The sequence below is a fragment of the Osmia bicornis genome, chromosome 3, assembly GCF_907164935.1.
Source record: "Osmia bicornis bicornis chromosome 3, iOsmBic2.1, whole genome shotgun sequence".
Classification (NCBI taxonomy): Eukaryota; Metazoa; Arthropoda; class Insecta; order Hymenoptera; family Megachilidae; genus Osmia; species Osmia bicornis.
The window spans coordinates 5,186,891-5,208,938 of record NC_060218.1 but is presented as its reverse complement, the minus strand read 5'-3'; the positions used below and the strand labels follow the sequence as shown (position 1 = coordinate 5,208,938).

The window sequence follows — 22,048 nt, the reverse complement described above, 5'->3', positions numbered from 1 at the left end:
AGCGCATGCGCAGTGCACGACTTGCGCGTCTGTCTTCCGCGCATCGGTTCTTGCGTTCTGTGTATCGGCGCGCTGCTACCGCCCACTACCATATACGGCCTCTCCGTACGCGCGAGTATTGAGGTACGCGCCATACCATCGCCGCGTATACAAGTTGAATAATTCAGGGACGCGATCGTTTACCATGGTGCCCTGAGATTTACTCGATCTATGAATCGATCAATCGTTTCGTGCAACTCTTTTTATTAACAGGAAATATCGAATTTTCTTCAATATTTTACTATTGTTCAAGAATCCATGATATTCGAGAACGCTGCCCTAGTCACAAACAATATGCTTATTCACTTTTATCCGATTAATTACAAGTTCGTCGCAAAAAAGAAAAAACACGTATTTGTAACAACGACAATTCTTTATCCTTTGTTTCATTTTATTTCATTTTTTAACTTTAGCTTCTATGTATTGGCGCATACTATGATTCGTATATAATTTTCTGAAATTTAATAAATTTAATAACTAACCGTCAACGGAAATGTATGCGATGCTTTAAATAAACCGGAAACTAAATTTAGATCTCAACGTTAACTCGATATTTTAAAGTCGGCTAAAGGTAGATTTTGTAAACAAAGAAATTAAATACCATGTATACGATGTATTAAAATTTAACAAACGTTACACACGGATGTTCTTCAAATTATATTTCGTAAATTTCTATTTCTATCGTTTAAATATGCAACAGGGATTTAGTTACATTACAACCAACGTATATACGACATTAATAATATATGATAAAACAACTTATCAGAAAATATTTTGTTACTAGGAAACTTTAATTTTGAATAAATTTTATAATTTGAATATTTTATTCGTTTTTTAATTCAATGCCCTTCCAATTATCCCGTTACAATGTATCAATGTGTTCGATTGCATTATAATCTCGAAGCAGTATACTTTAGAATGCATAATTAATGGTCCTGCCTACTTTCATTTCGCAATCATGTAGAATTTCGCATCAGATTGGAACTAGGCATCGATCGATATGTTGCAAAAAATATCCTGCGATCGAACTTTTATGAAGTGCACGTAATTGCAACCTTGTATCTATTAAATACATTCGTTAAATTGACTTTCATGGAAGTACTCAGATGTCTTTTATTATTTGCGTTCAACGAATAAATGTAATGGGATTTTTTAAAGATAACCTCATTTTTTAATTAGTGTAATTTTGATAAACGATATCAAGTTATTTTAGTTAACTTTTAATACCTATAATCCGTTTAGATGAAACACGTTTGAAACGCGTGTAGCAGCGAATATGCATATACACAGTGGGGGTGCGCCACCCCTGTTGCTTCATGTGGACGTGGCAGCTCCCGGGGGTGAAGCTGTTCTCCCGCGATCGCTCTCACGTAACCGAACAAGCAATCGCTTTACAACGCACATATGTATGTTTGTTTCCATTGACGACGGTTCTTGGGACATGGTCCTCGCTTGGGAGTAGATAGTGGGTGTCCCGTGTGTCCGCAAGGGCGAGGTCGTACAGTCGAGTCGGGCAACAGACTAGTCTGTGTTCCTATCTATAGTAAATAGGGACAGAATTAGTCCGAACTGGGCCACACAAGGGTGATTCGGGTTTGTTTTCACGCTTCATCAGGCATGAGCCATGAGCGATACACTGCGTCACATCCAATAACCTGCGTGGGTTTGTTTTCTTCTGAATAAGCAGAGAAAAATTCGGCGATGCCGTCAAGCATTTATAACGAATGAGATTATAATAAAAGATAGCTTAACCCTCGATTATTGGTACGTTCACGGTCAAGCAGGTGCGGTACGAGCACTACTACCCGATATTTCGTTTAACTAGTCATGGATTTAAACCGCGTACCGCAGCCTCTTCGCTTTTTCTAAAACGAATATACTTTTCCGAACGCCGATCGAATTATAATACTCCATTCCAATGCCATTTATCTTTTCGTCATTCAATTCCCTTCAGTCAAACTTTTCATTTCATTCAAGACAGTGGAGCGGCTTCAACTCCCGAGCAGCGGACCATGGAGAGAGCCCTTTCAAAAAATAATTTAACTTTAGGTTAACATTCTTGTACATATTTTGTAAATTTCGGTCACGATTAACCCAAGCTCCATTGTTCAAGGGTTAATTTATGTATTTTTGTATCAAAAAGTAACTGTAGAATGTAATTGATATCGCATGTAGTATTTATTACAAAAGCGAATCTATACTCTATACGTTTCATTTACAAGGCCTTTGTTACGATCGGGATGAACCACTTAGTTAACCTTTCTTGTTAGTCAACATTGTAGAAGTATAATGTAATCATGTACGCTGAAATTTCGCTTATCGGAAGTACAAGTTACCTACGGTAACCTATCAAGACGTTGTTAGAAGACAAACAATCGATTATCGAAGGCTGTCGCCTTAACGTTCTCCCACGAGTGTTACCTTTTGCGCCACATCCAACGCGCCTACACACGTATATTGGTTAATGTAAAGTAGCACTGACGTCATACAACATGTACCATACATGGTCCTGCTGAGAAATTGCGTGGGTGTCACATATTATTAAGTATTTCTCTTGTGTCGTTTCAAGCCACAATCAATGGATATACTTTCTAGTTTCTCTTTCACGTACAGAATCTTCAAAATATCGATATTCAGATGTTTCTTAAATTTCAATCATAAAAGACATATATATTGAATGAAACAATTTACAGATTACTTTTCAATTGAATTTTAACTATCTGATTCAATTTTACTGCGGAAAAGAATGTAAACACATATGTATCTTGCTTACAATTTTTGTGAACATCTTTCTCTAAATGATATATTTTATATAATACAGTGGCTATTTAAAATATTCTATTTTTCAGTATTAAAATTAATAATAAAATAACGTTATTATAAATTAACGAGGTAAAAAATTCAAAAAATGAATTTATTAGATATTTTCAAACACGGTTATCTGGAAAATTGTCGACCATCTTTTTCACGTTTATTTACTTGCCGGAAGGTTTTGCTACGGTGTACTTGCCTCTCTGAATTTGGATTGTTCCCGCTCTTCAGATATCCATAACCTCCTCCACCTAATTTTTTTCGTGGTCTTGAATTTTTACTTACGCCTACTTCTATAATACGAAATTATGTTAAGGAATATAATAATTTTCGCACTATAAATGAATTTAAATAAAAGATTAATAAAATTTATGCAAATAGTAAATAAAATATTTTTCATTTCCATACGATATCCGTGTACCGTCAAGTATAATTTAAAAAAGGATACTCAAATCCACAGCTGGTGGTACCAAAAATCCGAAAGATTTCGCAACCTTTATTAGATCTAATGTTTCGATATCGAAAATTTGTTTCAAATGGTGAGAATCATACGCTCTTACGTATGCTTTGAATGCCTCCTTCGCCGACATGTTTAAAAAGTAATTCTTCGAAATTAACTTTTCAAGCTAAAACAGACGATACACGATAATTAATTTCTTGAAATGTAGAACTTGTAATATCTGCTCTAATATCTGCTAAAAGAAATAATTTAGAAATAATAACGAATAATGATAATTGCTATTTTGCTATTGTTATTATTACCATTATTAATATGCTTGATACTGACAGAAACTACAATGTATAAATTTTTCAATAGATATTTCTTATATTTTATATCGGTTATTGCATAAAAAATATACAAATTAAATATTTCTATTTTTCATGCTTTTGAATGATTTTAAAGAATGAAATCAGCAACTGGATCTTTGTTTTTTAAATCTCGAGATCTGTCTTTTTGACTTGTTCAATTCCGTAGAAAGTGGCAGTTAAATGGCTAAAAATAGATCATACATGGAGCGTTCCACATCACGTGATCAGGATATGGAAATAACATTGCAGTTTTGCACGGGCTATACCGAAAATACGCGATCAGCAAAAAATTGTCACTCAAGAAGAAACTGGATGCAATAACAGCTTTGTCACGAATTGGACCAAGTTCGACTTAAAGTTTTAAATTTGAAACTTTCAAATACTTTACATTTTTTCGAGCATACACAATACTCGACAATCATAAGTCAGAATTTAAAATATTTATGTATTCTAATCCGACAGGTTTATTTTTATATTTACCTTGCTAAATCTATTTTAACTGTGCACAAGTCTAACGGGGAAAGAAAATTATATCACTTACCTGCAACTGAATATCAGCAATCTTATTCCACGAAAAGTCAAATTCGTTAACTGGTACTCTAGCTTGTTTAAGGTAACGAAGAAATCCAAGTTCTTCTGGTCTTAAAATTAATAGCGCGTGGCCACTGCTACCTTCTCCACGCGCTGTTCTACCGACACGATGAATATATTCCTAAAATCGTATTAATTAAATTAAATTCTTGGTTAAAAATATCTCTTAATATTAATACATTACTTGTAATTTACCTTTGGATCATCCGGTGGATCATATTGTACAATCCAGTCAACGGCTGGTATATCAAGTCCACGTGCAGCTACATCAGTACAGAGAAGTATGCCGGAAGTGGCATTGCAAAATTGGAAGAATGTTGTTGTTCTTTTAGTTTGTTTTTGCTTTCCCTATAATTCAATTAAAATATATCATTGGAAATTGTAAAATTGTCGCCTTAACACCAATATGAATATTTCTTGTACAGTATCGACTAGTCTTCCTTAGGAAAAAATGGCGTTATTAAAATAGATATAAAATCAAATTTTCTCGTGTAAATGTTTATGCGCAGGTGGTGGGGACCCATAGACCTACATATAGGGTCCTCCCTCACCTCTACATCGTCATTTTATTCGGGAACGTGTATTGAAAGGAGTAAGAGCCTGAGGAAGGGGAAGCTTACAAAAGGAGGGTTACTATGCTCGGTACTGTACATGCGAGGAAATATAAATATATATAATCTTACATGTATACTTAATACTGGTAAATCGATGTAATTTAAAAGTTCGTGATGGTATTTTACTGACATACAAGAACTGAAGAAAACCATCACTTTTTTCTTCCTATTCTTCTTCAAAAACGTAAACAGAAGTAGGAATCTTTTCTCGCTAGGACAAACTACGTAACCTTGTTCTAACCCTTCTACCGTCGCTTTTTCATGATGGTCATCAACTCCGACGTAAATTGGTTCCTTCTTCAAAGCTAAAGTTGTCAGCATCTCGGTTCTCTTAGTTTGAGTTGCACTGAATAACATCGTTTGTCTTTTTTCTGCAACATGTCACATTGTGGCATCATAATTTTCTTATCGACCATTAAATACCAATAGGTTTATATCAGAGAAAATATACTAACTTGGTAAAATATTAATAATTTGCTTAAGTTCTTCTTCGAAACCAATATCTAATATACGATCAGCCTCGTCAATAATGAGACACTGAAGATTTTTATACAAAAAGTCTGCTGTATTTTGGAGATGATCCAATAATCTACCGGGTGTAGCTACCACGATATTAATTCCTTTTGAAAGTTTCTGAGCTTCTGTCTGTCTACTAGCACCACCCATTAGTAAACCGTATGTATGGTGATGATATTTCATCAATTCTTTTAAAACTCCAAACGTTTGCATAGATAATTCTCGGGTTGGAGATATAATAATACAGCCAGTGCCTAGAAAAAACAACGTAATACGTTACTCGTATCAGAGACATTTTATTCGCATAAATTATTTACCGTTACGAGGCATAAACTTCAATTTATAAATTAATTCCACTGCTGGAATTAAAAACGCCAAAGTTTTTCCAGATCCAGTTTTGGCAGCGCCAACCAAATCTCGGCCTTCTAACAGCGGTGGAATAGACTTCGCTTGGATTTCTGTCATGTTCTTAAAACCCATATCTTCGATCGCTTTTAGAGTATTTTCGCATACTGATTCTTTTAGCGTTTCGAAACTCGTATCTTTTGTTACTTCTAAACCTATCGTAGAGCCAGGTACTAGAAAATAAAATTTATCAATTAAATATACACATTCAATGATTTAAAAAAAAGTATATAATAAAAGTCTAATATTGTACTTACAATCTGTGGTGGTTTTATCACTGTTATCTTCTTTCGGTTCATCATTCTCACTCGTATAAGCATTACTTGATTCAACTCCAGTATTAACATCATCCTCTTCCATTTCTAACCTCTTTTCATTCTTTACTTTCTTTTTCTTTTCTGTAATATAATATAATTATATTATATATTGTATAAAAAGTGAACTATAATTTGTGAACGTAAGAGAACTGTTACTGTAACTTACTTTTTACTACTCCATTTCCATCTTCGGTAATATGCCTTTTTAATCCGTTTGAAGTTTCCATTCTATTTTCCTCGATATTATTTTCTGAATCAAGTGCAGCTTCGCCTTTCGAATTATTAATTAAACTTAATAATTTTATAACAAAATAAAATATAACACAAGCAATTTATATGATAATTTTATATTTACCATTCTGTATTTGTTGTTCTCGTTCTTGTAATACTTGCAGCTTCTTCTTTTCCCTCTTCTTAATTTTTCGCATCAAAACTTTATCAGGTACCGACATTTTTATACAATAAATGTAAATATTCGAAAAAAATTGACAATTTCTCTAATACATTGTTTTACACACGTGGTGAATTGTTCAAAAACATCTGTGAACTAGGTTAACTTAACCTTATATACCGATGAGCAAACGTGGGCTGTGTTACCGACAGTTACCGACGCGGAATTCAGAGTTCGACAGAGTTCGACCTCGACCAACTTATGGAGATCCTTTTCCATAGTCGAATCTATACCGCAGTTCACCAGAGTCCATAACTCCGATAAAGACCAGTTTTCGTTCTTCGCGCATCTCCAGTACGCATCTTCGCTCTGATTGGCGATACTCCCAAACGAAGTGGAAAGCGATTAGCAGAGAGCTCGCTGCGTTCCCCCACCATCTTCCAACCTGCGCGTCGCAGTTATGGACTCTGGTGAACTGCGGTATAGGTTTAAATTTTTGGTAATTATTTAGATTACGGGCGGAATCTCCGATTTCGATGATTTTTAAATATGTTGTAGAAATTTAAATTTTGAATAAATGTACCACGAACTGCTGCGTGGCCTTAGTTTTCGAGATATTTTCGAAAAATTGTCGAAACTATCGAATACAAATGCACGTGTTGTACCGTCGATTTAACTGGCCGTGCTTGAAAGAAAGATGATTCTGTAAACGTTTAAAATTCGCTATGCATTTTATTAAATACATCGCTACAGTATATACATACATATACTTAAATATTTTAAGTATAATGCCTTTTTGTTTATACTTTATACTTATCTCTTACAACATTTGTAACAGATAGATCTTTGAATGTGTAACATGTTGCTAATGTATTCACTGTTTATTTACATCCTTAGAGATACTTAATCATGCAAAGTCATTACACGTTTTGATTTTACGTACTTATCGGTTACATTCTTAGACAGTAGTAACATTGAGTTACAAGTTGATAGTAATTAAGTAGTACACATGGCTATATATATCATTTAATTGAGCGAAATCACCAATCTTTGTTTTTATAACGTAAATTAAAAATCGGCGATACTTTCCGTTTGATAAGAACACTTTGATAAATAATAGATTCCCTTTAATCAATTATATTAAATTGTTAATAATTGCTATTTTAAAAGATGGTAAAAATAGCATTAGAATTGCGTAAGTAAATTAGAAAGCAATATAATAAAGTAATAGTTTTATGCTGCACAGATATACCTAATATTTAAAGAAAAATTTTCCTTATTTAATCTACTTCTATTATATACAGAATGTTCCATAATAGTGGAAAAAATTAAAGGGGTGATTTTAGAGGTCAAAATAGATGAAAATCAAGAATAACGAAATGGTGTTTGAGGTTCGAGTAAAAAGTGCCTGATGCTTCAACCATCGATGCTGCGCAGATTGCCGGTTCCAGGCGCTCGAATTTTATAATATTAATAACTAGAAAACAAAGCCTCGAATGCTATTTCATGATTCTTGATTTTTGTCTTATTTTGACCTTTGGAATCACCCCTTAAAGTTTCTCTCATCTATTATCAAGTACTCTGTATATAAATGCATACATACATAGTATAGCTGATTGTCTTTACAAGTTACAGGTCACGTGTTTGTAGGTCGACTATTCTTATCGATCTATCGTATATCAATACTGGCGCTAGAAAATTTGAAAGAGGAAACGTAAGATATCGCTTCCTTCTATTTTATAAGATGAAAACAAGCTTCTTGTTTATTGATAAAATAAAAGTATCTATGTACTACAAATGAGTCATAATTCTTAAACAAATAAAAAAGTTAAAGTAAATGTAATTATAAAGTATAGTATAATTGAGAAAGTGAACAAGAAGTAAATATACGAAGTGGTACGCGTTTACGTATATTTCATTACTTTCCAAATAATTACAATACAAGATTATTTATTCGTCGTGATTCGACGAAATGGAATTGAAACTTACCGAAATGATTAATTTCACAATATGTTTGCTCGATATAAATACACGTACATATGTAAATAGTTAACTCGAGTAATTGACTCAAGTTTCCGAATACACGAAATATGCACAGTCGTGGTAGTGCTTATTTAATTGCCGCAACGCAACATTTGTCTATTTATATAATTGACGTGGAATTATCTACTACGATATCATGGACTATTCGGCAAGCTTGCCTCCACGTGATTTATTGTCCCTGATCGAAGATCAACGAATTAATTAATTAATTAGATTTACCTATTTTTTCATTGATTACTATACGTAACAATTATTTCGATCGAATAGTTGAAATTTTTACGATATAGGTAATTAAATCAAAGTAAAATTCTGCGACGATTAAACGGCACTACTCTATTAATGAAATTTTTCAAAACGAAAACGTGATGTTTAATATTTTAATTTCGTCTCCGACTAGCTTTTGTACTTTCCCCTTTCTCTTTTTTCTTTTAACGAAATCATAATTTTTCGTCATAATCTCTACAGGTTATTTAAGTAGTAAGTGAGCGGGTGCGTACGTTATTTACTTTGTTAAATTCATCTTAGATTATATTACAAAATAAATTCAACAGAGATATTTATTCAATTTTGTATTATAAATTTAATTGAAGTATAAATTAAACGTTCTCTTTGTTGACTAGTCTAAGAAATAAATTAGTTTAAATGATGCATTTGAACATATTAAGTACATATGTTGTTGCATAACATTTTATACGTATAACGTTGTCCCTATGATATAGTAAATTCTGTCTATACGCTTGCTTGAAGTTCCTCAAAAGAAAGAAATCCCGCTACAGATCGATCAACTAATAAACACTGTTCAACAAAATTAGGAAAATGATTCTCGAGCATGTATAGAGGACTTTGAGCGAGCGCATAGTAATTTTATAATTTTAAAAAATGTGGAATTGAACCTGTTTAATTTTGAACAGTTTAAATTTCACATTTGCGTCGAGATTAAAAGTTGTCGAAGAAAGACGACGATACACTTTAAAAAGTTTTACGGGAACGGTACATAATCTTTGAAATAAAATGAATTTTGTGTGTGTTTGTGAGTGAGTATGAGTGTGTGTGTATGCATTTACAATTAGTTAATACGTTCGTTGCCGTTCGGGAATGTTCGGCATTCATCGTGTGCCTCGCATGCCGGCAACGAACGCGTTAAAAGTTCTTTCTCGTGCTATTATTTTTTCTTTCTTCCTATTGCTACTTTCTTGACGATACTGTCGAGACACGTTGAATTTTGGAACGCGAACGTTACGAACATCCAAATATTCGTTTGGCAAACGAATGTTGTGTTTAATCGAATCGACAGTGCATATAGTCACCGAACTCTTCCGGAAGGTGATCGAAGATGAGATTTAATGTAGCCAGTGCGATAATCGATGACATCGCGTTGCGTACCTCCCGGTACACCGTGTCCGTGTCTTCTACTCCATCTGCAAATACATCTCTACTCAATCGTATCGTTTTCTAAATTTTTTTTTTCAACTAAATTTCAATTTGCATGCAATCTTATCGAGTGCCTAACTCGTAGAAATTTTCAAACAAGAAAATATTTTACAGTAGATCCATAATTTGAGATCGACGAAAAACTGCTGAAAATTTCTACGATGATAGTATTAATCGATCCTTTTTGTAAAATTTCTGAACTATTCCTTTACATTTATACGGCGAGTACTCTCGTGTAAGTACCTTATAAACGTATCAGTACCGATACATTTTATGAAAAAGTTCACAAATTATACGAATACTTAAAATTTCAAACGTATAAATCGAATTGAAAAACTATGATGTAAATAAAACGTCGAGCAGCATGACATTAGTCACGATGCTTCATTCCATCAAACAAATAACTATATGTATAAATATATTTACTATTATATATTAGGGAATATATAACAAAGGAATGATAACAAAATTACCTAATTAGCTACAGATAAATATTTCCAGTCATTCGTTAACGCAGGCATATCGTATCAACTAACAATAAGTTATTTTCAACAAAACCTACCATGAACTAGCAATTCAGAATTAGCAAAACCTATATTACAAAAGCCCATTTAAACTTATTCTCGTACAAGACTCTAAATAGCCGGTTCCAATTCAATGTGTGAATTTCTATTGTATAATATACACAATGTATAATGTAATGTTGAAGAAATTACTTAACTCGTCGAGATTAAACAGATATTACTTACAGCGATTCGTTGCAAATCATAAACCGTGCATTACCTTCCTTGTTCATTAAACTATTGAAGATAGGAGTTTGTAATTTTTCAAATACGTAATACGTAGAAATTTGAAAAATAATCGAGTATAAACGATAAACTTAATATTCGATAAATCGAGTAAGATTGATCCTCTTCAGACATAAACCTCAATTCATTTATATTTTTGAATCTTGCTTGCTGAATGCAAAATAATGAAACAGCAAAATACGTAATATTTCCTATTCGTTATTTGCAGATATAGTGTATTTAAGTGTATAGGTCAGGCTTAGGAATTAACTGTTCTTTTCCGCCGATTTTCAGAAGCTGCACGCCATTTTTCCCAATGCGCGTTTTGGCCTGCGCGACGACCGTAGTTTTTAAGTAGGTGCACCTCAGGCGCATGCCTCATGGATCGCGCATGCGCATCAGGGCTACATTTGTTTCGATAGGTTTGCGTATCACGCATGGGGTACGATTCATATGGCATGCGTCTGTGGTACATATGTATATCAAGGACTTACGGTCGTCCTACGGCGGAAGAAAGGGAACGTAGCTTCTGAAAATTGGCCGAAAAGAACAGTTAATTTCCAAACCTAGATTAGGTTCTTGTGCAGCAACGGAAATGGGCAAATTCCGAGTTGAAAGTCGTGTCTGACTTATGCATACTTCCGTTTTAATTCTTATAAATTGATAACGCGAAATTTTGCTAATGAAATGAAAATAAAAAAAGAGGAAAAGGATAGAAGTTTATATAAAAGTGAAATTTTTCAAATTTTAATAATCTCTAACCGTTGTTTATCGAGTATGCGAAGGTATAAGGTTGATTCGCGGCTTTTTTCAATCGTACCTTTTTATTGGTTTTGAAGGCCAGGAAGGTGGGAACGTTGATGAGTGTTGGTCGCGGTCACGGTCGCGGTAGCGGTCGAGGTTGAGGTCGAATTTGAGATCGGGGTCGAGGTCGAGATCGAAACGGAGGTAGGAACGCGTCGAGGTTGGGATTCGGAAGCAGCGTTGTTCTGTTGAGACGAACTAATATGCCGATGTGTCAGATTAGCGGCCGTCGTCATCAGTACATCGTTGCTCGACTGGTTGTTGTTGTTAGTCTGGTTGCTGTTATTGTTGTTGATCGGTAGTAGCATTTGCCCGTCACCGTGAGCCGACGACACACCGTAACTTCGTAGCCGATATTGACGTTGTTGCATCGACGAGCACCGGCTTCTAGCAACGGTGCTCCTACGTTGCTGGGCGTCCGTGGTACTGCGTATATCAATTCCACACCTCTCATCAGTATTTTCATTATGTATTATTATCCCACAACGACCTGTATCACGGCTTCTTTTCACGGCGTCTTGACTTATATGTATATCGCGTCGTCGCGTCTTTTTCTCGGACCTTTAATGTTGTTGTTCAAAGGAATTATACAGACATGGCTAACTGATGGTGAGTGTATGTACTTTTTTTTGTTGATAATGAAGTTTTGTGCCGAATTATCAATTCATTGGTCGATAATCAAATTACTGATATTGATATGTACAATAGGCGTCTAAAGAGAAAATGGCAATATAGGGAAGACGGCCTCAAATATGTAAAGGTCTGTGATCCTATCATTAAATCGATATTTATTTTGTTATTTATATTTCTTAATTATGTACTAAATTTTATAATTGAAAATTATATTATTTACTTTTTAAATTACTCTTAATATTAATTTCTTCAAAATTAAGAATCTGAGAATTTCTACTTCCCTATAGCGCTATTTTCCCTAGGGAAGCTTGCTTTGCTCAGTACTGTACTATAATGCAGCACTCATTATCACTGCACATTTCAATTATTTTTTCTTCTCTTTGTTTATTTATTTATATTTAAAAGCTAGTCGAATTTTAGGAGCACGTAAATGATAATAAATATTGCAATACAAATCCATAGAAATTCTGCGTCTAGAAAACTTTGAAATGGCTTTTCCTTTCATAGAATTCCTTCTTTCCCTATATACCGCGGTGTAATTTAATTAAACCTCACTTGATACATTTACTTGTTTTATTAAGTATGTGATGCATTAAAATTTGAATTAAAATTTATACGCAGGCGAAAGCAAAAATTTCATGCTTCTTAACAGACAATAGAAAGCAATTGCATTAAAAAGAAAATAGAATTAAGTAGGATATTTATCGTACATCCACATACACAAAAAATTGACACAGCAAAATATATGTACATAAATCGTGCGTCTTTTGAAATCTTTTATTTGTTACTTACAGAAAATTCATCTTAAATATCAGATTGAATAAGTGCGATAAACACGGTAAATTGATTACGTGTATCATGTAATTGTATTATGTACGGTGTTATATGTACAGTGTACAGTACCGAGTCTACTATGCTCGATGCTATACGTAAGTGTCCAGTTTATGCTGTATTTAGGTTATAATTGATCGTTAGAAATACGTGGCCAATGTCGCGTTGATTTGCAACGATGAAAGACATTCGATTAAACAGATGAATTTTTAATGTAAATAACAGGGAAAAAAATGTGGGCAATGTATTTTCTTACCTCGAATTGTGACTCACGAGGACTATATTTCTGTAACAGCATATAATTGTCCTGATTGTTTGGAAGCGAGTGATCAAGTGTTGATATCGATTCATAATTCATACACAGCGCATCACAACACAACACAACACAACACAACACAGTAAGCAGCTCAAGCAATTTTCTTGTATTCTTTACGTAATTGAACGTTTCGTCGGTTTCTATCGGAAACAATTCTTAACGGACAAGCAAACACTGTGTCTATAACTTACAACGTAAACAACTAAAATCCGAATGATACCATAAAAAGTCAAGAAAATCCATATTTGTCAAATTTATTTTCATATTTCTGCTGAATTTTATTTTTTTAAATTCTCCGCGTTCACTGTTTCGAATGAATATTATTTGTTTTTCAATGAGTTATTGGAAAACATGAAAAGAGAAAAAAAAGAAAAAAGATAAAGATTGCCGCCGCACCCGGTTCCCGAGGGATGCGCCAACAATACCTCGTACATCAGATAAAAGCTTTAAAAAAAGAATTATGCTGCTACTGCTATTACTTTTCAAGAAAACCGTTTCTAATAGTTTATGTAGTCCATATATTATACACAGTGGCAGTGTAAACAGTAAATTTAAAATACTGGAAAAGAAATACTAATTGATCGATCATTTCACTTTAAAAATATAATACGTAGCTTTTTCCGATAGATGCTTTATCTATATAAATATATAAATCTATTAAATGCAAATAATTAAACTTTTTTGCAGTTTATATAAAAAAAAAAATTATAAGTTTCCGAGGTAAACTAATAGAAACATTTTATATATATTTTTTTAATATTTGTTACTATTCCAAGTATTTCTGAATTATGGATGTATGTTTTTAACGTCGACATTTGAAATACGTCAAAATACTAATCCTAATCCTATTTATATATGTACATGTACTTGTTTTATTATCCAATTATGATTATGTACTTTAATTCGTAATAATATCCTGTGTTTATTTGTAAGATGCAAGAAAAAACACATTAAATCTCTATTGAATTGCAACTTTGACTGTTCAGTTTGTATTTTAATAATCACGTGTAAATACAGTGTAGAGTATATACAAGGTGTCCCAAAAATAAGTAACAAGCTGAAACGTGCATATTCCACGTGCAAGAAGAAATCGAAAATCTCTTTACTATTTTCAATCTCTGATTCTCTTACCAATATACTAGGCCGCCATCTGCTTCGTGGCTGACAGTTTTTGAGTTAAAAAGTGACAAAAAAATCCCTATCAGTCGTTTAATAGCAGAGCTTCGCTCCAATAAAAAGAAATGTTCTAAAAATAATTAGGTGATGTATTAAAAATCTTGGATTCAGTAATACAAATCACACGCGATATTAAATAGTTCTGTGTGTATATGTATGCACATGTGTATTTAACAATAAGTACAGTATCTAGCATAGTAGCTCTCACCCTTTCACCTAAGCGTCCTCGGGGGAAATGACGATGTATGGGAGAGGCCCCCACCACTCGCGCAACAACGTTTACGCGGGAGAATTTGAATTGATATTTATGTTATTATTCATAATTTGTACTTCTATACTATATTTTATGAAATATAATAATGAAGAATTTCATTATTTCTTTTCTAAATTATTTTTAATATTTAAGGGAAGCCTATTTTGCTCGATACTGCTTATGTGTTTTTATGTCTGGGATATCAATCGCATGTCTGGAAGTTGAATCCTCCCTCCCTCAAAATTTCAAAATTGTAAAGAACTTTTCGATTTTCTATTGGCACGGAGAATTTGTAGTTTTCACGATATATTTCTTTTTTTGAGACGCCCTTTATATGTATAGGATATTCCATTTAAATTGACCACTCGAATAGTTCTATTTAACACCATAACGATCACATTTAAATCTAAAGAAGTATAACATTGGCCTAATAAATTTCAACAACTATAATATTTGCTCCTTCAAACTGTAATATGTATATATATTTTTATTTGTTTTAATTAAATCTTCGATAATTCGACGTATGAAATCGACGTAAAAAAAATACTTTCATAACGTGGAAATACATCCCTACTATCTTGTATAACAATTTAGAGTTACTGTACTTGACAAATGATTAGCAAGTTGAACGTAACTATCACATAAACTTTCAAATTTTACATCTATCTAAAAGCTGTACGAATAAGACTGCATAAATCACCTCAAACCTGGTTACGTGTAAGTTCATCGTTTCGTTTAAACATACAGCCAAATATTTCATTTTCTTATGTAACAATTGTATTCTTAGCTATAAAAAGTGTTTATTTACTTATACTTTAAACCTGTTGCATATTCCAGGCATCCTGTAAAACAACATCAATGCCATTTTTTTATTTTAGTCAATTCATTTAACACACAATTACCTCTAAACGGTAAAGAAAATTTCTACGCTTTGCTTCCAATATTTTCTACACAACTAAAATGATTAAACCAACTATCGCACACTTAATTTGTGTGTTAACTAAGCAGCAAAAACAATTTCAGTCTGGTTAATTGGTCTCGTGTTTTCCCAATTTACCTACGCATACACACAGGCACACACACACACACGCGCGCGAGATGAACATACACGCGCAAGCACACATGTATGCATGTGCAGGGCCACGATTCACAGGTTGTGAATCAAGAAGTAGTAATCGATTTTCCTAGAGGTAGTGTAACGTGATCTCCAACAAGAAATTTGTATTGTTTATAAAATTGTTGACAGAGTAGCTGTTATATGAAAAAGCACTATTAAAGTGTATACAACATACACAGGTGTAATATTAATATTATTATGTATTGTTACATTGATCCTTCTCATCTTAAAGTTTTTTTTTTCTCTTATAGAAGCTGTTTATACAGAAAATTTAGTAAATTTGATATATGTAACTTGTAAATAAAAAAATAAGTAGTATAAAGATAGATATTTATAGAAAAATTTTAAATGTCAAGCATATCCTACAGTCAGTGATACTACACGCTGCTTCTATTTGGTGCAAAACAAGAGAAACAACATTTGAATAATCTTGCAAAAGTGAAAAGTAGTGTGTATGTGTGTACAAGTGTGTATATACAAGGCGCGTTAAAAATGGTGTACACCTTAAAAGTTATTTAAAAATTTCTTCACCATTTTGCAACTAAGACTTTGCTTTCCAGTTATAAAGGACTAAAGACTAGGTACTGTTTAAATTTTAAGTAATCCAGTGAAGCACCACCTATGCATATATGGTACATAGGTTGCAAAAACACAGAAGCGTGATAGAAATATCGTATTAGTGACGGTGCGTTAAAACATTTATTGCTGATAATGCTGCAAATGCAATGCATGTGCAGGGCCGGCTCTGGGCCTAAGCAGACTAGGCGGCCGCCTTAGGCCCCTCAAGGTCCAGGGCCCCCATAAGACGATTGTAGACGTAAATGCAAATCTAAATTAGTGATACAAGCTTTAATGTTAATTTTATAAATTTTATTTGAGGTACTTTTTTTTATGGTCATATATGCGACGGGGCCCTTTTTCGGAGTTCGCCTCGGATCCCCGAAATCTCAGGGCCGGCCCTTTACATGTGAACTATACGTTCAATGGTTTGAAATTTAAACTGCACGTCCAATTTTAAATCGTTTATAATTTTCAGAAACGGGGTTCAGGATTGCAAAATGGTATAGATAACTTTCAATTCCTTTTTTTGCACGAGGAATACTGCATGATATGTTTCTGTGTCAGGGTAAAGAGGTAGCAAACATAGGTCGCTTAGAATAACTACAAAACTAAAGACTAAGAGAAAAATGAACTTAGAATTAATAAACATACCATAAATTATGTATACGAAATACATATGAAATGCATACCGGAGTAGTCTGGTTATGTAATCTGGCCAATTATCCGGGAACATCACGAGGAAGAATCCAACCGCTATAAAGATCATTCCTGCTAGTTTCATTCCCATGAAATGGGCCCCGTACAGAAGTACATCCAACGCTGAAAACAGAAAGGAAAAGGAAATAAATAGATATGTCAAACATGTAACGGGTCACGAGTTTATTCCGAGTTTAGCATACCAGCGGATACAGGTACTGCTGTGATCAACCCCAACGTGATGAATAGATCATACGTTAGAGCAATGCTGAAGTTACCAAGCATGTTTGCAACTGTCAAACAACGATAAAAAGTATAACTTTAACGATTTTATAAAGCTGTTTCACGGTCGCTTATTTCATGAGTTTTGGATATGCCCTTTCTTCAATATCAATGTTAACCATTAAGGATACTGACCTAGATGTAGAATACTTGCTGAAAGCAACGTTGTCCATGGTAATCGTCCCCAGTGTACGCTTTCTGCTCCCGAGAAATAAAGAGCCAAACAAATTGGCCATAACAGAGCTGCATTGCATAATCCAATAAGAGAAAAAAATAATGACATTTGGCCGAATGTTGTCTCTCCTATTACTTTTTTAAACAGCACCTATTTTAACATTTTATTAGTTATTTTTAATACCTTTCCTTAATGGTTTAACATTAGTTAAACGTTTGTTTAACTCTTAACTGATGAGCTGGTTCTTGAGGAACAATCAAATCTTTAAACAAACGACAATCAAATAAGAGGATATTTTTAAAGGTCTCTTGTTGCAAATCCATTACTTGGAGCAAAATTGATCTAAAGATTTTTAATTTAAATTTTAATATGCATTCTATTTCTGTAATTTCATCAGTTAATGTTAAAGATATTTAGGATACAATAATAAAAAAGAAAAAAAAAGAATGATTATACATATATAAAAATTCACCTTGTAAACTGCTGATCCGGCTGCCGCGGATGTTGCCAAAACTACACCACCTAATGTTGGACTTCCGGTTATACCATCCATGTACGCTAAAAGTGCAATTCCAGTATTGCATAAAATCACTGCTACTATCTAAAATATATATTTGTTTTACAAATTGTTGTACGATGCAATCAAGTGAATTAATAATTAAAAAGTAATCACTAACCCTTACACCGACAAATTGTTCGTGAAGAATAACCCACGATAATAAATAGACACAAGAGACGTTCGTCGCGAACAGTGCCATTACATCGGTGGCTAGTAGTATCCTGAGCGAATAAATATACATGTAATTTGTAACTACCCAGAGTCCACAAAAAAGACTACATCTGATCAAAAAACGACCACCAGTGAATCCTTTATCACGGAAACCTCGTAAACTCTCCGCGATTATTTCTGATGGAGTATTACATTTTATCCTTATAGATTGGCAAAGAAAATAAACTGGGAAGTAAAGGATTTCCCAATTTGTACAAAACCAGGTCGTAAAAAATGGCGCGTTATATGGAACCGTCTGAAAACATTTCAAAACAGAATATCGTTAAACTGATATTATTCTAATAATGTAATCTTATTATCTAATATATTACTAAAATATTTATTATAATAAATGTATGTAATTATTACATCGTTTATTCATTTTAATACACCAGTAGCGCAACCAGAAGGGTTCTATAAGGGAGTCAACAAATTTTCTTAATACCTTATTAGCATTATGATAATATTATGTACAATTGTAATAAAATTTAATTTAATTTTTTAATAAGGGATCAACTGACCCTTTTCACCCGCATAGTTGCACTACTGAAATATAGTGAACATGGAATGCTCTCATATATAACAAAAATTCTGTACCTATTTTCTATAGTATGTATTTAAATTTATTTACTATATACATGTATGATTAAAGAATAATTTATATTCTACAAAAATTATATTTATTTGAATTTTTTATTTTCCAATTCATACAAAATTTCTAATATAATACAAGAAATGAGATAATAAAAAAATATAATACTCATGTAAGGTGACATAATTGCATGCAACTAGTGTATGTTCAAATGCATGCAATTAAATTGGATCTTGCAAAGAGATCCTCGATAATTAATAAAATAATAAAATATACTTACTTTTAAATTACAGATTTGTTAACTTCGTTAAATTCGTCAAACATGTATGTATTTAACTGCTTATTAATGTTTCGTAACGTATCTAATTTATTTAAAATCGAAGAGATTTAGTGAATGAAGAAATTGTATAAACTTACATGCTGATGACGTCCTGTAATGGATGAATTAGAAAACGACGAATAATTAGGAGTTTCATGTTTGTGAAAATATAAATATTTGATACAGTGTGTAGCACCAACCCAACTTGCTGTGACACATATTGTAACACACACTCCAAAATATATCTGCAATCATAATGAGATAATTGTTAAAAAATAAATAACAAATATTTTATTTTTAAAAATCATTATTAGTATTATTATCATTCGAAATTACAAATTATTTAAATAAAACAGTTAATAATGATAAAAGTGAATTAAATTTAATAGATTAATAATAAAAAAATCATGTTTTTAAAAAATTAAATAACAGTATCATAGGTGACTTAATCAGGTAAATATCGTTTAAAAATAATTAACCTTTTTTGCAGATTCTGCACAACAGGATGCATAACATGTGGATAAAGAATTAGATCTGTGATGGTAAGTAACTGGAGGTGCTGTTACATGGGACTGAACTTGAGTTTGACCTATACCATGTCCTTGATTATCTGTACCTCCACCTCCAGTTCCGCTTCCGCTTGTATCCAATGGCCGACAACTTGGCACGGAATCTCGGCCACCGCTAATGCTACATCCTTGTTGCTGTTCACAGCCTACATTTTTCAAACAAATAAATTAATTAGTTATAGATTAATAATATTACGTAATGTGTATATAATGAAACATCATTTCTGTGGGATTGAGACACTAAAACAATAATAAGAGGATTGATAGCGAGTGAAAGAAGGGATGATAGCGTGCTGACGATGGCCGACTACAATACGAAAGATTCGGATTCGCTTTCAGCTACGATCCCTATGTTTCACAGATTTCCTATATTTTATTTAACAATTGCTTTCATTCTTATTTTCCTTTCAATTTGAAATGGAAACAAAAAATTAATAATATTACTTTTGAATAATAGGAAGAACAAATTAACATCATTATTTTTAAATTATTTTAATATTACAAAATTTTAATTATTTTAATATTTACAAAAATAAATATGGTTAGTGGATTTGTTAGTGGATTTGTATAAAATTCATATGCATTCCTGTGACAGAAATTGAAATTATAATTAAAGAATGATAAGTTAATTCGTGGAGTTTTAAGAATTATGTATACAATTGATAATCAATTTTGGGAGATCCATTAAGTATTTTGAATCTACACTTACCAGAATTGTCACGAGTAAGTTGACCACTGGTGCTTTGAGGGCCATGGTTCTGCTGACCATCTCCAAGAATAATACTTGGAGCATGAATTTGTTGGGGATGAAATATTGTTGGAATGTCCCCAACTCCTTGGCTACCCATATTTAAGTTTGTTCTTTAAAACATATTATAATGTTTGCTTTCAACATACTTGAAGAAAGATAGAAAATTTTCATACGCCTAAACATACTAAATATCTTCAAATATAAAGTAAATGCAATTACTTCAACAATTAATTAATTATTCTGCAAATGTACCAAATGTGTTGCATACTTCAAACACACAGACATTAACTTTACATATAACATCCTTTTGTTATAACTTGTACAGTACAGCAAGATTATTCAAATTTTCTACTATTATTTATACCATTATCTTCTTATAATTGTCAATTTTAAACCACACGTGATATTGACAATAATCACCCTTTTAAGCAACATGACTTAGATTTAGAAGAGAAGATATGGATTTTTTAAAATAAGAAAAACAACAACTATCGCATTAACTCAGCGGTTACTTTTGATCGCAAACTTGACATACCTTCTTCACATTTTTGATCGGAAGTCACGATGTGCTTTAAATTTAACGTATCCATCGTTCGCAGTGCACAAAAATGCTCACTCCATTTTACACACACTGTCATTTTAATTTGACTACAATTATATCACAAAGTCGTTTCACCCATTGCTACTCCACTAGTTCTTTAGATTGACATGTTTTATGGCTGCCCTATTAACAGAATCTAATAATGCAACAGCCAGTGGAGCATTTGTATTTTACTGCCACTCGACATAAGTTGTTACTTTTTTGGTCAAACGTGTATGGCTGTCATTGTTAACCATTAATTAACAGTTTGAATTGTTCGATTATTTGGTCGAATTGAATACAACATTATTTTCTATCGGTCAATTTAACACATTCCACGCTAATGGTCTTCAAGTAGTTTTAAGTATACTATGTCGCGTCATTGATTACTAGTAAACTTCGTACTACTACCCGTTTAGAACACCCTCCTTGCGTCTGCGCTTCGTTTACTAATTGTTTTATTAGAGCTTTCAAACATTTGATGTATTAAATTATTTGTATTTTTTTTGTCTAATATTTTATGAAGAATATTGTAATTGAATTATCTCAAAAAAATTTTATTTTGTACGTTGAGTACAAACTTGACAACCCGTTCTCCGTCCATCACTTCCCTCCAATTTTTGACCAGTTTAATTAAAAATAAAAAAATTATTTTTATGATTGAAGGAAATTTTGTATAAAATAAAATTTTGGTATGAAAGTCATACAAATAATTAACTATTTAATTATTAACAGACACCTAAGCTTCAATCTTTTGATTCGAACCGCATGATTCAGATTCGGTATTTGAATTTTTCAATTGTTGCATATATTTTAAAAACAAAACCATAAGTTGTAAAATCAATTGTTTTATATTTTATAGTATACA

The 22,048-nt window shown here is 32.7% G+C and overlaps 2 protein-coding genes across 8 annotated transcripts; both read right to left on the bottom strand.

Moving 5' to 3' along the window:
- Positions 1-78: 78 nt before the first annotated feature.
- On the bottom strand, positions 79-6,754 carry LOC114872108 (probable ATP-dependent RNA helicase pitchoune). 3 transcript variants are annotated; one of them, XM_029178925.2, is made up of 11 exons: positions 6,459-6,754; positions 6,270-6,374; positions 6,044-6,184; positions 5,699-5,959; positions 5,321-5,635; positions 4,935-5,236; positions 4,447-4,599; positions 4,202-4,372; positions 3,299-3,476; positions 3,050-3,143; positions 79-1,577 (listed from the first exon to the last, which is right to left on the bottom strand). In XM_029178925.2, exons 1-11 carry the CDS (start codon positions 6,553-6,555, stop codon positions 1,574-1,576), a joined length of 1,821 nt encoding a protein of 606 aa, XP_029034758.1. In that variant the 5' UTR covers positions 6,556-6,754; the 3' UTR covers positions 79-1,573. The 3 variants fall into 3 exon arrangements, with proteins under 3 accessions (XP_029034758.1, XP_029034748.1, XP_046140969.1); XM_029178915.2 differs by lacking the exon at positions 79-1,577 and having other exon boundaries at positions 2,199-3,143; XM_046285013.1 differs by lacking the exon at positions 79-1,577 and having other exon boundaries at positions 2,199-3,140.
- Positions 6,755-7,202: 448 nt separating this feature from the next.
- On the bottom strand, positions 7,203-21,614 carry LOC114871210 (putative thiamine transporter SLC35F3). Of its 5 annotated transcripts, none has more exons than XM_029176839.2 (11): positions 21,136-21,614; positions 20,559-20,710; positions 19,760-19,995; positions 19,379-19,525; positions 18,278-18,625; positions 18,073-18,201; positions 17,561-17,750; positions 17,347-17,436; positions 17,137-17,266; positions 11,577-12,121; positions 9,869-9,955 (listed from the first exon to the last, which is right to left on the bottom strand). In XM_029176839.2, exons 2-10 carry the CDS (start codon positions 20,695-20,697, stop codon positions 11,581-11,583), a joined length of 1,950 nt encoding a protein of 649 aa, XP_029032672.2. In that variant the 5' UTR covers positions 20,698-20,710; positions 21,136-21,614; the 3' UTR covers positions 9,869-9,955; positions 11,577-11,580. The 5 variants fall into 5 exon arrangements, with proteins under 5 accessions (XP_046141001.1, XP_029032672.2, XP_029032687.2 ...); XM_029176854.2 differs by having other exon boundaries at positions 11,577-11,986; XM_046285045.1 differs by lacking the exon at positions 11,577-12,121 and having other exon boundaries at positions 7,203-9,955.
- Between the last annotated feature and the right edge of the window lie 434 nt (positions 21,615-22,048).

What these genes read in the sequence shown, in the direction of transcription:
- LOC114871210 (XM_029176839.2), bottom strand. Translation starts at nt 20,697, where the DNA reads ATGGGTAGCCAAGGAGTTGGGGACATTCCAACAATATTTCATCCCCAA. An exon ending in ACTTACTCGTGACAATTCTG is followed by an intron (nt 19,996 to 20,558) that starts GTAAGTGTAGAT and finishes TGAAAAATGTAG; the next exon opens with GCTGTGAACAGCAACAAGGA. An exon ending in AACAATTTGTCGGTGTAAGG is followed by an intron (nt 18,202 to 18,277) that starts GTTAGTGATTAC and finishes TATATATTTTAG; the next exon opens with ATAGTAGCAGTGATTTTATG.
- LOC114872108 (XM_029178915.2), bottom strand. Translation starts at nt 6,555, where the DNA reads ATGTCGGTACCTGATAAAGTTTTGATGCGAAAAATTAAGAAGAGGGAA. An exon ending in TGGAAATGGAGTAGTAAAAA is followed by an intron (nt 6,185 to 6,269) that starts GTAAGTTACAGT and finishes ATTATATTACAG; the next exon opens with AAAAGAAAAAGAAAGTAAAG. An exon ending in TGATAAAACCACCACAGATT is followed by an intron (nt 5,960 to 6,043) that starts GTAAGTACAATA and finishes TTTATTTTCTAG; the next exon opens with TACCTGGCTCTACGATAGGT.